At 51.7% G+C, this 13,423-nt stretch overlaps 1 protein-coding gene across 1 annotated transcript; it reads left to right on the top strand.

Moving 5' to 3' along the window:
* Positions 1-5,338: 5,338 nt before the first annotated feature.
* On the top strand, positions 5,339-6,217 carry LOC120705004. Its single transcript, XM_039989552.1, has one exon. The coding sequence runs from the start codon at positions 5,546-5,548 to the stop codon at positions 5,828-5,830; it is 285 nt and encodes a 94-aa protein (XP_039845486.1). The 5' UTR covers positions 5,339-5,545; the 3' UTR covers positions 5,831-6,217.
* The last annotated feature ends 7,206 nt before the right edge of the window (positions 6,218-13,423 follow it).

Below are 13,423 nucleotides of genomic sequence, written 5' to 3' on the forward strand. Positions count from 1 at the left end.
TTTAAATTATGGTTATGCTCCGGGGCTTGCCTTGCAGGTCAGCGGGGTTAACGAAGTCTTCTGGAGCGTGCTCAACGGCGACCTGCTGCTGCTCCTCTGCTCGTGGCTCCGGGACCGGCTCAGCAACTAGCTCGTGGACAGCTGCGTTCGCGGCGTCTACACGAATAAAATATGCCATGCAACGATTAGAACACAGTGCAATGCATGAGTGCTGCTGAAGCGATTCCAAAAGTTAAAACATTTTAGCCTGAAGTGTTTCCTTCAAAAACAACTACTACTAACTTGCTTAGAGCAGTAAGAATTAAAACCGGAGTTTGCTTTGCTGAGGTACACATACATGAAATAACAACTAACATTTACAAAAAGAAAAGAGTAAGGCTAGGGCACAATCTAAGCAAAACCCTAACTTGCGCATAAGCTCTAGTAACAAAAATTTACCAGCTTAACTTGAAAACAGTAAGCATGCCACCCAAATTTTTCTAACATGTAACGACGATCGAAAGCATTCATCTTAACCCTAGAAACGCAATTAAACAACAAATAGATCCACACACCTGCACATAGAACAAGCACTTGAAACTTTTCCAGTGAACTACCCACACAAGAACTAAGCCACTGCAGATTTTTCATAATTTTTCGAACAACAGAAAAAGTGGTACAAAATAAACTATGTTAAACACAAATTGAATTTTCAGCAGAGCAAAAGTAACAATTGACCTGCACAGCTATTTTTCCTCTGAAGACCATGATTTTAGAAACCTAACAAAATTGGGTTTGCAATTTTTGGATTTTTCTACAATTTTCTAGGCAATTATAAACTTTCAGCCGAAAATAAGAAATATAAACTGGAAACAAATAAAAAGGGGGGGGGGCGCTGACAGCCGGGGCCCACTAGTCAGTGGGCGCCGGCCCAGCCCCGTTTCCCCCCCTTCCTCTGCTCTGCCCCGCGCGAGCCAGCGCGTGGCCCAGGCGGCCTGCGGCGGCGCTCCCCGCCGGCGGAGGGGGAAGGCCGGCCGGCGGCACTGCGGCGGGACCCCACGGCCGGAACGGGCGGGGCCAGGGGCGTGCGTGGGAAGGCGCAGAGGGAGGGGGCGCGTGCGCGCGGCGGCCCGTGGGGGCGCAAGCCGGGGCGCGCGGCGGCGCGGGTGTTCCCCGCCGGCGGCGAGTCGAACTGGCGGCGCGGCGGGCGGGTGAGGGCCAGTGGCCCCAGGCGGCCCTAGGGCTCGCGGCGGCGCGGGCGGGCACGCAACGGAGCGGCCCCGCAGCGTGCGTGCGGTGGCGGCGGCGCTGCCATGGCGGCACGGCGGCGCTGCGGTGACGGGGGCGGCGGATTCGCCCGGGAAGACGATCGGAGAGGATGAGTAGGGAACAGGGAAGCTCGTAGCTACCTTCAATCGGCTCGAGGAGCGGCGGAGGTGGTTCGTCGGCGAGAGGGCGAACTCCGGCGGTCGGCTCGCGGTGGTTTGCGGCGGTGGCTTCGATTCCGGCCGGGAAATGGCTCAAACGAGCTCGGGAAGGTGCTGCAGAGGTGCGGGGTGAGGCTGGGGAGCTCGGGCGCGAAGGGTTCGCGGCGGGACGGCGAGGAACGGCCAGCGCGACGAGCTCTGCTCTCTCTGCTCGGCTCGTCGTGCACGCGAGCTCGAACGAAAAGGAAAGGAGACTGGCAGGGAAGCTTCCAGGGCGTCCGCGAGGAGAAGAGCGGCGCCGGGGCGCGATTGCCGACGCGTGGCGTCGCTCGCCGGCGGCCACAGCGGCGGTAAGGCGTCGGGCAAGCACAGTAGACGAACAGGAGAAGCACAGTGAAGCCCAGTAATTCATTTTGAATGATTTTGACCAGTTTTTGACCGGCCAAAACTCAAAATTTGATATGGGAACACAAAATTTGGCCAAAATAAAAGTTGTAGAGGAAAATAAGAGCTACAACTTTCGTTTTGGGCGGAAGTTGATTTGGAGCTCGGATCAAGGACAAAAACAAGATCGAACACAGCTAAGTAGATGTTTACTATGCGAACGCGATTAGCGTTAACGACGAATTTGAGTCCACGATTTGCGAGTTAACTCGTGATTAGCGAGACGATTAACACAGGGGTGTTACAGTGGCTCACAAGTTTAAGGACCAAGATGAGAGCGTGGGATAAATTTAAGGACCGATATGAGAGTGCAGAAAGTTTAATGACTCGTATGTGTATTTTGAGAGTATGAGGACCATGATAAAACTCAGGATAAGTTCAAGGACTATTATGTGCGTTTTGAGAGTACTGGGGCTGAAATGAGATCTCACAATTAATCTAATAACCGCCGGTGAAGTTTATTCGCAATGACAGTGACGACCATGACGGCAGATACACAAGTAGTCCGGACTCATAACAACGCCGGCAGGCTAGAAAATTTCGAAGCCCGTTTCCAAGACATGGTCGTTGGTGGGCTAAATCATACTACTCTCTGGAAATGTACCTAGGCCGGGCTCAAAGGCCAACCCAACTTCAAACGATTTTATAGGTCCGTCAACACAGTTATCTAGGTCCCACTTCCAGAATCCTCCTAACTTCCTTGATAAAAAATGTTCTAGAAAGATCCCAAAAGTGCTCTCTAAACAGTCCGATGCGATTCAATCGATCATGTCCTTCTCCGCAGCGCACGTCTTCAAAACGACTCCTCAAGAGATTTCGATTCCATCATCGCGTTGAGGGCAAGATTGATTCTATATTGGCTACAATGACAATGTAATGATACTATATTGGCATTATTGATTCAAACAAACAAATTTGTTTGAGTTAGTTAGTTGGTGATCGACGAAATTGGCTACGATGACAATGTAATGATACTATATCGGCATTATTGATTCAAATAAACAAAATTGTTTGAGTCAGTTTTTTATAATGGAATTAAACAAACAACCCAGCCTCTAAGTTCTGAACCAGCACACATTCTGTACTGAAAAAATACCCCTCAGAGGTGACTACTGATAAAACAATTTAGAGCATTTCACTACAGGAAAAATTCGGTTTGAGTAAAGATGAGGTTGAAAAAGGAGTTTGCAACTTTAATTTACATTTACACACACTCATGTATTGAGCAGAAATTAGACAGCCATAAAATTCTTTTTTTTTTCAAACTCAGAAGCTAAAGCATATGTAAGTTTGAAGATGATTAAGTTGCCCCACAATCTCATCACAACATGGTGTTCAAGATTTTTGAATAACTGTGGATATGTTTTTAAAGAAAGTTTTGAAGTTTGCAACACTTAGCCAGTTTTTACCGGATATGCACCACTCATCAAGGAATATTTAGTTGCCCAAACAATCACTCGTAGAGTCAGGACGCTAGCTTGTGCTTGAATAATATAAAATGTAAGCTCAGCGTGCTAGCTTGGAAGCTGCATTTGAGCACAAAAAGTTGAGAAGTAGCGTGCACACTTCCATTGATCTCCTGTTAGCGCAGAAAACAACACGCTCAACAATCTTAATCCACTTCTCCCCATCCATTTGCCAAATTGCCTTCACACGCGTGTGTGTGATTGGGATCACATCAAAGATGAGTTGGAGGTTACGTTGGCATTGAATTTGTGTACAAATGTTTGTATTTTAAAGTATCCGTTTTGAACTCATTAGTGTCAACTTGATCATTGTGGATGAAGTTAATCCATTGACTTTAAGAAGCGGATAAGAAACAAACTAGGGAGATGTATATGCTATATATAGGAGCTGAAGGAAGCGATTAATAAAATGAAAACCCGGAAAAATTTGTTGCTGAATCTGAATGGTTAGTGGGTTGTACTCAACTTGTTGTTTGAGAAAATGGATTTTAAAATGAGTCAGCGACACATAGATCCAAAAAATGAAAAACTTAAACTAGCGTTGCGTCCGCGTGGTGCTACAACATTATTTATTTACTCATCCATCTATTCATTTTGTTTGTTTGTTTTTAAAAAAAGAAAAAAAATCCGCGCTCGGATTGCAAATATCACAAATTTTGGATTTTTCTAAAATGCGAATATGACCATGGCTCCACCACTAGAACGCAGAGTTGTCCCTTGTACAAGCATCTCTATTTTCCTGTGTTTGCTATGCGCCGCTTCCTTTCTGGGGAACAGTAGTAGGTAAAGGATGCCATCTACTATCTATATGGAGTTGAGACAACATGGACAAAGGGATCCTTGTGACAATAAGTCCAAGGAAGAACACAGGCAACGGGCAACAGTTTGCCTGAAAGAAATGGTGCCTTCTGCACGCAGGCAACGATTCCGTTCGCAGCCAATCCTATGCAGGAAGCCAGAGAGCAAGTGGGATCCCTTAATTGGAAAGGAAAGCTTTCCCGCGAAGCAAGAGCAACGCGATCGAACCGCCAGCCTATAACTTTGCATCTCAAACAAAACGCCTTTCCTTGATCTGCTTTGTTACATACATGCTGTTCCGGGTTCATCATTTCCCTTCTCTTTGATTGGACAGTTACGCGTTTTTCATTTCCACCATTCACGAAATTAAGATAAATAAATAAACGTTTCGGTATAGGAGTATTTGGAGCACGGGGACTTCTCCTCGTCTCCATAGAATTTGAATCATTTTTCTACCAAATTCCTGCAAAATTCATGTGAAAACCTACCACCAAACAAGCCCTGGGATGGCGCAAAACGACAGAATGTAATGTAACCTTTTACCTTTGAGATGATGAGATGAAGACCTCGTCTGCTAGCTTTAACAAAGGTCCATGATTCGAGCAAGGTTTGTACCACTCTAGTGATGAGGTCCCTCCCCACTTTGGTAATCCACCTAAACAAAAGCTTAAGCATCTCAAAGACTCAGCAAACATCACATTATTCATTTTCCCTTTTTCTTTTCCAAACGTGAGTTAATTTGCTTCAAATTCACGCTCAGAAAAAAAAAACTAAATTACGCGACGGGCGATACCAGAAACGGTTAACGCGGAGACGCTAATTACAGGCACTGATACTCGCTTCAAGCAACGAGCCAGCCGGGCGCCGTCCCACATCACATGGACGACGAGCGCAAAGCGGCCGATGCCGGCCGGCGAGTCGTCGACCCCCGGCAGCGCGCGCGGCCGCGTCGCTCACGCCGGCTCGCGACCCGGCGCAAGGCACACCGGGGCACCGGGCCCCGGAGAGCCTTTTCCCGATGTGATGGCGATCCTGACGCCGCCTGACTAACCGACCCGCGGCCGCGTGTTTTTTGTCCGCTCCGCTCGGCCCCGATGCTCCGCCGGGCTTGCCGCCGTACGCACGCGGCTGATGACGGGGCGGCGGCGCGCGGCCGGGCTGGCTGCTGCGACGCGCCGTGGCGTTGGCTTTGTCCCTACGCCTCGCGTTCTCCACTGGCGCACAGCAGCTAGCGGTAGCAGCCCGGCCGCAACCACGCGCCCCCGCTGGCCGCGCGCTCGCGGCGATTATTATATAAAGTTATAAACCCTCCCTAATCCCCTCGAAATCCTCCCCGACCAGCTCGCTCGCGCTGCCTTAGACTAAAGCAAAGCACACGCACACAGCCAGTTCTTCGTCGTGAGACAAGTAAGATTCGAGAGCAAGAGATCGATGGCCTGCCGGGTGGCCGCGCTCGTCCTTCTCCTCGCGCTCGCCGTGGCGCTCGTCGTGGCGCCGCCTCCGTGCGCCGCGGCGGCAAGGGTGCGGCTGCTTGCCGACGTACCACGCGCCACCAGGGAGGCGCCGGGCTACGACAAAATGGATGGTTCGGCGGCGGCGGCGGCCGGGAGCGGGTTCCGAGGATCGCCGCCGGAGTTCGATGGCAAGATGGCGGCGGTTGGCAATGCCGCGGCGCGGGTGATGGGGTCCGTCCCGAGCCCCGGGGTCGGGCACTAGCAGCTAGTAGTTGCACAGTACTCCTGCACATACAGATTGCCGACATGATTTTAGCGCTATTTTATTCTTCATTAATTTGGTTTAGCTCTGTGTGTTCTTCGAGTGATTGCAAGTTGAGTAAGCTAAGATAGGAAGGAAGTTTTGTAGGCCCATGCCCATGCGTGCTTTAGACGGTCGAGCTACTAGCAGCTAGCAGATGCAGCTGTCGCACGCCACGTCTCGTGTTTCTACCACTTGTTGCCTCGTCTTTGTTTGCTGCTAGGTTGGGGAGGGTGCTGTCTCTGCTTGTGTTGTCTGCTTGTACACACTAGCAATTTCATTCACTGATTACTACGTGATCACCACTTGATTGAACATCTATCGATCATCAGTTCTCATTCACACGTACACATCTGCTTCAAACTATATATAAATGGCAGACTATGATGTTCCTTTCGGAGTTACATGTCTCACTTCATCCGGGTAAGTAGCATGAGTCGGTCTTAATAAGCCAGCTCCTGTGGATAAGACCTTGGAGCAAGTTGGTTTTCTTTCTAATTCCGGATGTAGTATGTAAAAGTTGAAAGTGCCTTTTCGGATGCATAAGCTAAATCGTAGCTAAAGTAAGTAAACATTATTCACCCGCGAACCATGCTCACATTTTTCTTAATTTATTTTAGGAGTACACATTTTTATTCTATTTTGTAATAGACACTGTTCCCATCAACAGCAAGGCATTTTAATGGTGATTTTCTCGATTTCAAGATATGTCGGTGCGGTCCCTTAGATGTGCTCATCGAGGCAGGGTGAGTGTGTGTTGTCTGTTGAACGTGTGTCACTGTGTCTCATGAACAAGTAAACATTCACCTAACTGCTTTAATTACGTAGTGTAACAATGGAACACCAAAAACTAGCTTTAGAATGGGCTTCAAGTCCATCAAGTTCTTCAATTTATTAAGACCACGAATATTATGATCACATATACAAGAAATAACTGAAAGCAAGAATGAGATTGAAGCTGAATCCAGCTCGTTAATATCTTAAATATCTAAACATTCAAATAGTATAGATATTTATGCAGCCATGTCCCATGCTTGGGTCAAGCTAGGATGAAACTAATGGGGGACCAGGGCATCGACCCCCTCATGCTTCTTCTATGCTCTTATAGACATATTTGTCTTGTTCCTACTACAAAGATGTCTAGGTTAGCCACTCTTTGATTCTACCTCTATCCCTCGGGAGGCGGACCCAACAGTGGGTCAGGGGAGGCTTGCCCCTGGGGTCAATCCTACCCCGCCACTACCCTCGGGCCACCTGCTACCTTCTTCCCAAGCTTCGTCTTTCACGAGGAAGGCTCGGAGCCGTTCTTATGAATTGGTGTTTCTCAACAAACAAGTGAATAATTGTTAATTTTCATTATTTTAAATTATGTGCCCATCTCTTCTTTTCAAAATACCTCAAATAACCTTTTAAATAGTATTCATATCTTATTTTCAAAATTATCAAAAATATAAAATGTGGCATCATGGTTATTTTGATCATCAACTGTTTGAAAGATAAAACAAAGGAAAAAGTTCAATTACTCCCCTTATATGTATGGTAAAAATTTGGATAACATCCTAAACTATTTTTGTTCAAAATACCCCCAGAACTATGTACCCCTCAATAAGATTTGTCTTTTTATTTCTCTATGCACAAATAGAGGTTTTGGTTGAAATTTTGCTAGGTGATAGAATAAATCATGGCATATCTTTAAAGTTACATTATGAATTTTTCTTCATTATTTGGATAGGCTAGGACGCAAACGATATATTAAGCCTTATGACATATAATTGTATAATGAAAAAATCATAAAATATTTTTAAAAGAATTAATGATGTCCACTCTCTCGCTACAAAATTTGAACTTAACCCTCCACTTGTGCACATATAAATAAAAAAATCTTGGTAAGGGACGATTGGACTAAATGATATAGTTGTGGAGGGTAATTTGAAAAAAAAAGAATAGGACTTATCCAAACTTCGGTCGTGCTTGAGGGAAGTAATTTGAATTTTTTTTTCCTAAATCAAATGTATCCGAAAACCGGTTAGCATTGACTATTGAGCCTAGCATTATCGAGTGATGATACACTTGAGGAACATCTACCTATCGGTACTCCTCACTACTCCACAGCCTTTGATTCATCTTTCTTATCATTTAACTTTTATAATATGCATAGCTAATTTCAACACACTAAAAAACATATTATATATTCTTCAGCTGTACATTGAAGGACAGCCCACAATACTTGGCATAAACCGCTAAAAGAGCTCTCTTGTATGGTTACCCTCGCTGTCTTCCTTTTCCACGACCTCCTTTTCCTCTTTTCTGGTGACAACGATCCATGCGTCATGCTCACATCTGCCGCCCATCCATCACCACCCTACCAGCATGGCAGCATCATAGTTGACTGCTGTTGTTTTGGCACATATGTTCCCTTGTATGATTACATAGATAATCTGAATATCATGTAGTATGTATATGTTCGTGGGGTAACGGTGTTATGCTTTCAGTGGTAGGCGACGTTCCCATCGACAGCGAGGCATCTATGGTGATTTCGTCAATTTCAAAAATTTGCCGAGTCAGTCTTCGAAGATACTCAAAGGTGAGATTTGTGTACGTTTGTTTATACGATGAGTGTACTGTGAGTGTTTGAGTTGTGCCGTGTAATTAAAAAATAAAAATAAATACATTTGCCATGGAGAGCAGGGTCGACCATATAACGCAGCTAATAGGTAGCCATAGTTTGCCAACAAGCTTAGGGTATCTCCAGGAGCGACTTATATTGTTGGCTGACTCAGATTTTGCATCCGAAATGTCGGTGTCCCGACCTGGGGGCCTGGATCCCAACTAGTAAATGCTGCGTGTTTCCTCGTCCTAGATGATGATGCAAGAGGCAATTACAGTAACGCATAGTTTATCCTGGTTCCGGCCGCGGGGCCGTACGTCCAGCAAAGGGGGTGTGCGAGGGCACTGTATTATCTTGCACCCGGAGTGCTTGTAGTAGGGGATACAAGCGAGGCGAGAGAGGGAGGGAAGCTCCCAAGTCTCTGCTAGGAGTGGAGTCGATTGAGATGAGTGCTCAGTAGTGCTGAGGGTTCTCTTGGGAGAAAGAAGCCAGAGAGCCCGCTACCAACCACACGGCTAAAGGAAGCCCACCTCCTCCTTTTATAGTCACAAGGAGGGGCGGTGCACATGAGTGGGGGCATGGAAGTCGTCGTTTTCCCCTGAATCGCGGGGGTACAGTGGTTGGACACTGTAGGAAGTATACTGTGGGAAGTACACTGTGGGAAGGCGGCGCGCGTCGCTGTCGTCCTGGATTTTGTCTTGGTTCTGCGAGGATCGCGCCGGTCGTCCTGCAGTGTCCCTGTAGGCGGCGCGCGTCGCCGATGTATGGTCTTCCATATACGGCGCGGTGGCGTTCGGTGGGCCCTGCGGACTAGAGTCCCGCATGCACCAGCGGCAGCGGGGTGCGTGGCGGCCCCGGGCCCCGAGGTCGGAGTGCGAGCGTGCACACTAGGAGGTCCGGGGGACGCGCGGCGGTCCCGGACTCCACAAGAGGGGAGGTCCGGGACTCCGCTCGTGCATGCTGAGTGCCCCTCTTGGAAGGACACGTAACATCGCCGGACCCCTTCCCCAGTAGGAGATGAGTCCGGATGGTTGGTGTCGGCAGAATAGTAACGGGAGCAGTGCCGGACCCATCTTGTCCCGCGTCGCATGTCCCACAGTGCTGCTACCGCCTCTGGGACGGCGGAGTGGTGACCGAAGTCAGCGGATGGGACCCCGGTCACATCCACTGTGGGAGTGGTGGCCTGACGCCGCATGTCCTTTGAGCCGTGGCAGAGTGGCTGGCTTTCAATGCCTTCGTACGGCGAGCGGTTGGGCGGCGGGGCCGTTTGTCCCTTGTGCTGAGAGATGGCCTCGAGCGAGGCGGAGAATGAGTCACCGCTCGAGGGTAGATCCGCTACCCTCGAGCGAGGCGGAGGTGCGTTGCGCGATCGAGGGTCCCGAAGGGAGCCCTCGAGCGAGGCGGAGAATGAGTCACCGCTCGAGGGTAGATCCGCTACCCTCGAGCGAGGCGGAGATTGTCCAGCGGGCCCGAGAGGGACCCTCGAGCGAGGCGGAGATCGTTCCGCGGGTTCGAGGGGGATGTGAATGGGCCGCGTGCTGGGCTTTATTGAGTCCTTTCCTTTCTTCCAGATTGGAAGGAGGCCGTGGGCTTGGTTGCCTTAACAGCAGAAGAGCATTGGGCCTGTGGGGTCATGCTTCTGTGATGTCCCCTAGCCTGAAGGGGGATGGAGACGCCTGACCGGGGCGCTGGCGCCAGGTCTGGCGGTTGTTTTCGCATCGTCCCCCCCGGCGACAAGGTTGCTCTCGGGGAGATGGTGCGGAGGGCGCTGTCCGCCAGCTCGACCCTCCGCGTGGTCTTCGGTGGAGGAGACGCTGGAAGAAGGCTTGCGAGGAAAGCGTCCCGCTGGACCCGTGAGGTCTGGGGGCCGCTTCTCGCATCCCTAGCAGCCTCACTGCTGCGTCAGCTAGGGGCTCGGTGCCTTTCTTTGTCGCTCGCTCCTTCCCAAGACAGGGAAAATTGCCACGTAGGTGGCAACGTGTTCGTGTCTTTCTATGGCTTCGCGCCGGTAACCGTTTGTAATCTTTATTTGTATTTGAGCAATAAAGTCCCCTTTCTCCTCTACGGGGAGGATTACCGAGGGTATAGGGGTGTACATAGAGTTATGACCCTCGAATATGTGTGAAGTCACCTTCGCGGGGGCGCGTCAGCGCACCCGCGGGTGTAGCCCCCGAGGCCTTGGAGGAGAGTTTGTGCTCGTCCAAGGGCTATAAACGTTGTCCCGCTGGGTAGCTTTATTGGGATGGCCATCCAGCATCATTTTCAGCCGGCATCGGTACTTTTTCAGCCGGCCTCGACTTCGATTACGACCCTCGTCGCCCTTCCGCAGGGAGGAGGGGTGAAGCGCACCATGCTACCCATGCCCGGGCCGCGAGCTATGGCTGCTTCAGTGAGCTATTAGCAGGTTGTTCAAGCGGACGTCCGTGCCCCGTTCGATAGGGGTCGGCTCGTGGTCCATAGACACGTCCTATAAAGCACTCGCGAGGGTTCGCTAGGCGGGGCTCGAACCTATTCGATAGGGTCCGAGGGCTCGATGCTCTCCCTCGATGGGATCCCCCTTCTAGGCACCCTCGACTGGCCTTGAACACTGCATAGGATGTCTCGAACTCTGCGTTCGAGGGTAGCTTGTACGGCACATCCCTGCAGTCCCTGACTCTGGTGATCTGGGGCGCCTGTCGAACCCCCTGAAGGGCCAGGCTTCGACCCCCTGATCAGTAAGGCCTCGAAATACGATTCCTTCGAGGGTAAAGAGACCCCTCGAAGGAATATTCCGTCGTGATTCGGAAACGACGCAGAGTCGCGAGTCATGCGCGCGGGTCTTCCGCTGGTGGTGGGCGACGTGGCCCGATTTGTGCGGTGCTGTGTGGGCGCGTCTTTTCAGGCGACAGCCTCAGGCAGATGAAGCGGCGTGGGCGGCGGCTGACGGATGGGATAGCACAACAGTCGTGCCGCGCCCGCCGGTTACCGTGCCACATTTATTGCTGCGTGCGCGCGTGGGAGACTCCGCGGCCATGGGGCCTATCCATCGGTGATAACAAAATCTACCGCATTCAATGCGGTAGATTTGGGCCATGGCTACGGATGCGCCCGTCATGGTGAATAAATATGAAGAGAAAGGGGATGTTTTGGGTTCACCTGGACATTTGCCTCCATCCTGCTTTGCCTTCTCCGCCTCCGTCGCTTCCTGAACCCGTAGCCAAGAGCGAGAAGGAGGAGGAAGAAGGAGAAGGAGAGAGAGAGAGAGAGAGAGAGAGAGAGATAGGGAGAGAGAGACTTAGCCGTTTCGGTGCCTCCTTTCCCGCATCCTCCCTCGACTCGCGGAGATGTCGGACATCCAGGAGCCTCTGCCGTGGGGGAAATCCTCCGCCACCGTGGCGGTTCTGGGCGACCGCGGAACCCCGACTTGGGAGCGCCGGCGTGGATTTCCCCGCACCCAGACGAGACCGAGCCGAAGCCCCCGCAAGGCTACGTCGTAATCTTCATGCGCCTCCATGAGCGAGGCTTCGGCGTCCCCGTCAGTACATTCATGAGGGCCTTGTGCGAGTACTACGGAGTGGAGCTACACAATTTCAGCCCCAACTCCATCTCGCAGGCGGCGGTCTTCGTCGCCGTCTGCGAGGGGTACCTCGGCATCGAAGCCCACTGGGACCTCTGGATCCATCTGTTCCGCAGCGAACTCTTCATCAAGAACGCACGGAACTAGCCAAGGCGGTTCGCGCGTGCCGGTGGCCTGACGCTCCACGTCCGCCCGACCCGGAAGAACTTTTATATCTCGAGCAAGATGACGACAAACAACTCCGGGTGGAGCCGAGGGTGGTTCTACCTTCGGAACCATAAGGATGCGCTCCCGGCATTCATTAACAAAGTTCTCCGGGAGCGACCACCGAAGTGGGACTGGGGGGTGTCGCCCCCAGCGCAACAAGCTAGGCTCAAGGGCCTCACCGACGCACTGGCGCGTTTGGCGAGGAAGGGGCTGACGGCAGCGGCCGTTATCGCGAACTTCCACCGGCAGAGGGTTATCCCTCTCGTGGAAAGGGGCCTGCCGATTTTCGAGCTCACCCCCGGGAGCAAGGTTGAAGGCTCGAGGACGTCAAGCAAGCTTCTCTCCCACACCAACGCCGCTCGGAGGGCGAAGTACACGGTGGCAGAGTTTCCCCAAGATCCCGAGGATCTTTGGAGAATCAAGATGCGCCCCAAGCTGGGGTATATTTCCCTGGTAAGTTTTGGCTTCGAACTCGTCGTGCGTCATGTAGTTCCCTTCTCCTGACCCTATCTCGGGTGTGTTTTACAGGGGTTGAGGTGCGGCACCTCGCGGCCCCCGGTCCCAGAACAGCGCCTGATCAATCGCCTCCACGCGGAGAAGATGAAGAGGCGGAAGGACGCGGCGGAGACGAAGGCCGAGAGGAAAAGGAAGAGGAAGGCGAGGCACGACAAGGCGTGCAAGCTCGCTCGCGCGGAGGGGAAGCCGCAGCCCGCCACGCCCGAGTCCTCGGAGGAGGACGAGGAGGGGGCTTCGGACGCCGAGGACCACGCTCCGAGGAGGGACGGGGAGGGCGCGAGCCCCCCACCGTTCTACCTGTGGGACAAAGAAGAGGGAGCGACCGTGGTGCCAGAGGAGCCGAGGGCCGTAGCGGGGCCATCGGCGAATCCCTCCCTCGAGGGTGCGGCGCGGGAGTCATCCCCGCCGGCGGCCGGCGAGGAGATGCCCGCGCCCCAGGTGCTGATCCGTGGCGACGAGGCTGCGGCGGGAGAGGAGTCATCCGTGCTGGCAGCCCCAAGCCACCTGGCCGACACGAGGGGGGCGCCTTCGGGGCAGTCTTCGAGGGACAGCACGATGCCCCGGGCTCGAAGGAGCGCCACGAGGAAGCGGAGCATGAGTGCTCGATCTGGGTAAGTATTTTGGATTTCGTTTTTGTTACGTATTTGGTGGATTTCTCGATCCTGCT

The sequence above is a fragment of the Panicum virgatum genome, chromosome 4K, assembly GCF_016808335.1.
Source record: "Panicum virgatum strain AP13 chromosome 4K, P.virgatum_v5, whole genome shotgun sequence".
Taxonomy (NCBI): Eukaryota; Viridiplantae; Streptophyta; class Magnoliopsida; order Poales; family Poaceae; genus Panicum; species Panicum virgatum.

Coding starts and splice junctions, on each gene's coding strand:
- LOC120705004 (XM_039989552.1), top strand. CDS start 5,546: ATGGCCTGCCGGGTGGCCGCGCTCGTCCTTCTCCTCGCGCTCGCCGTG.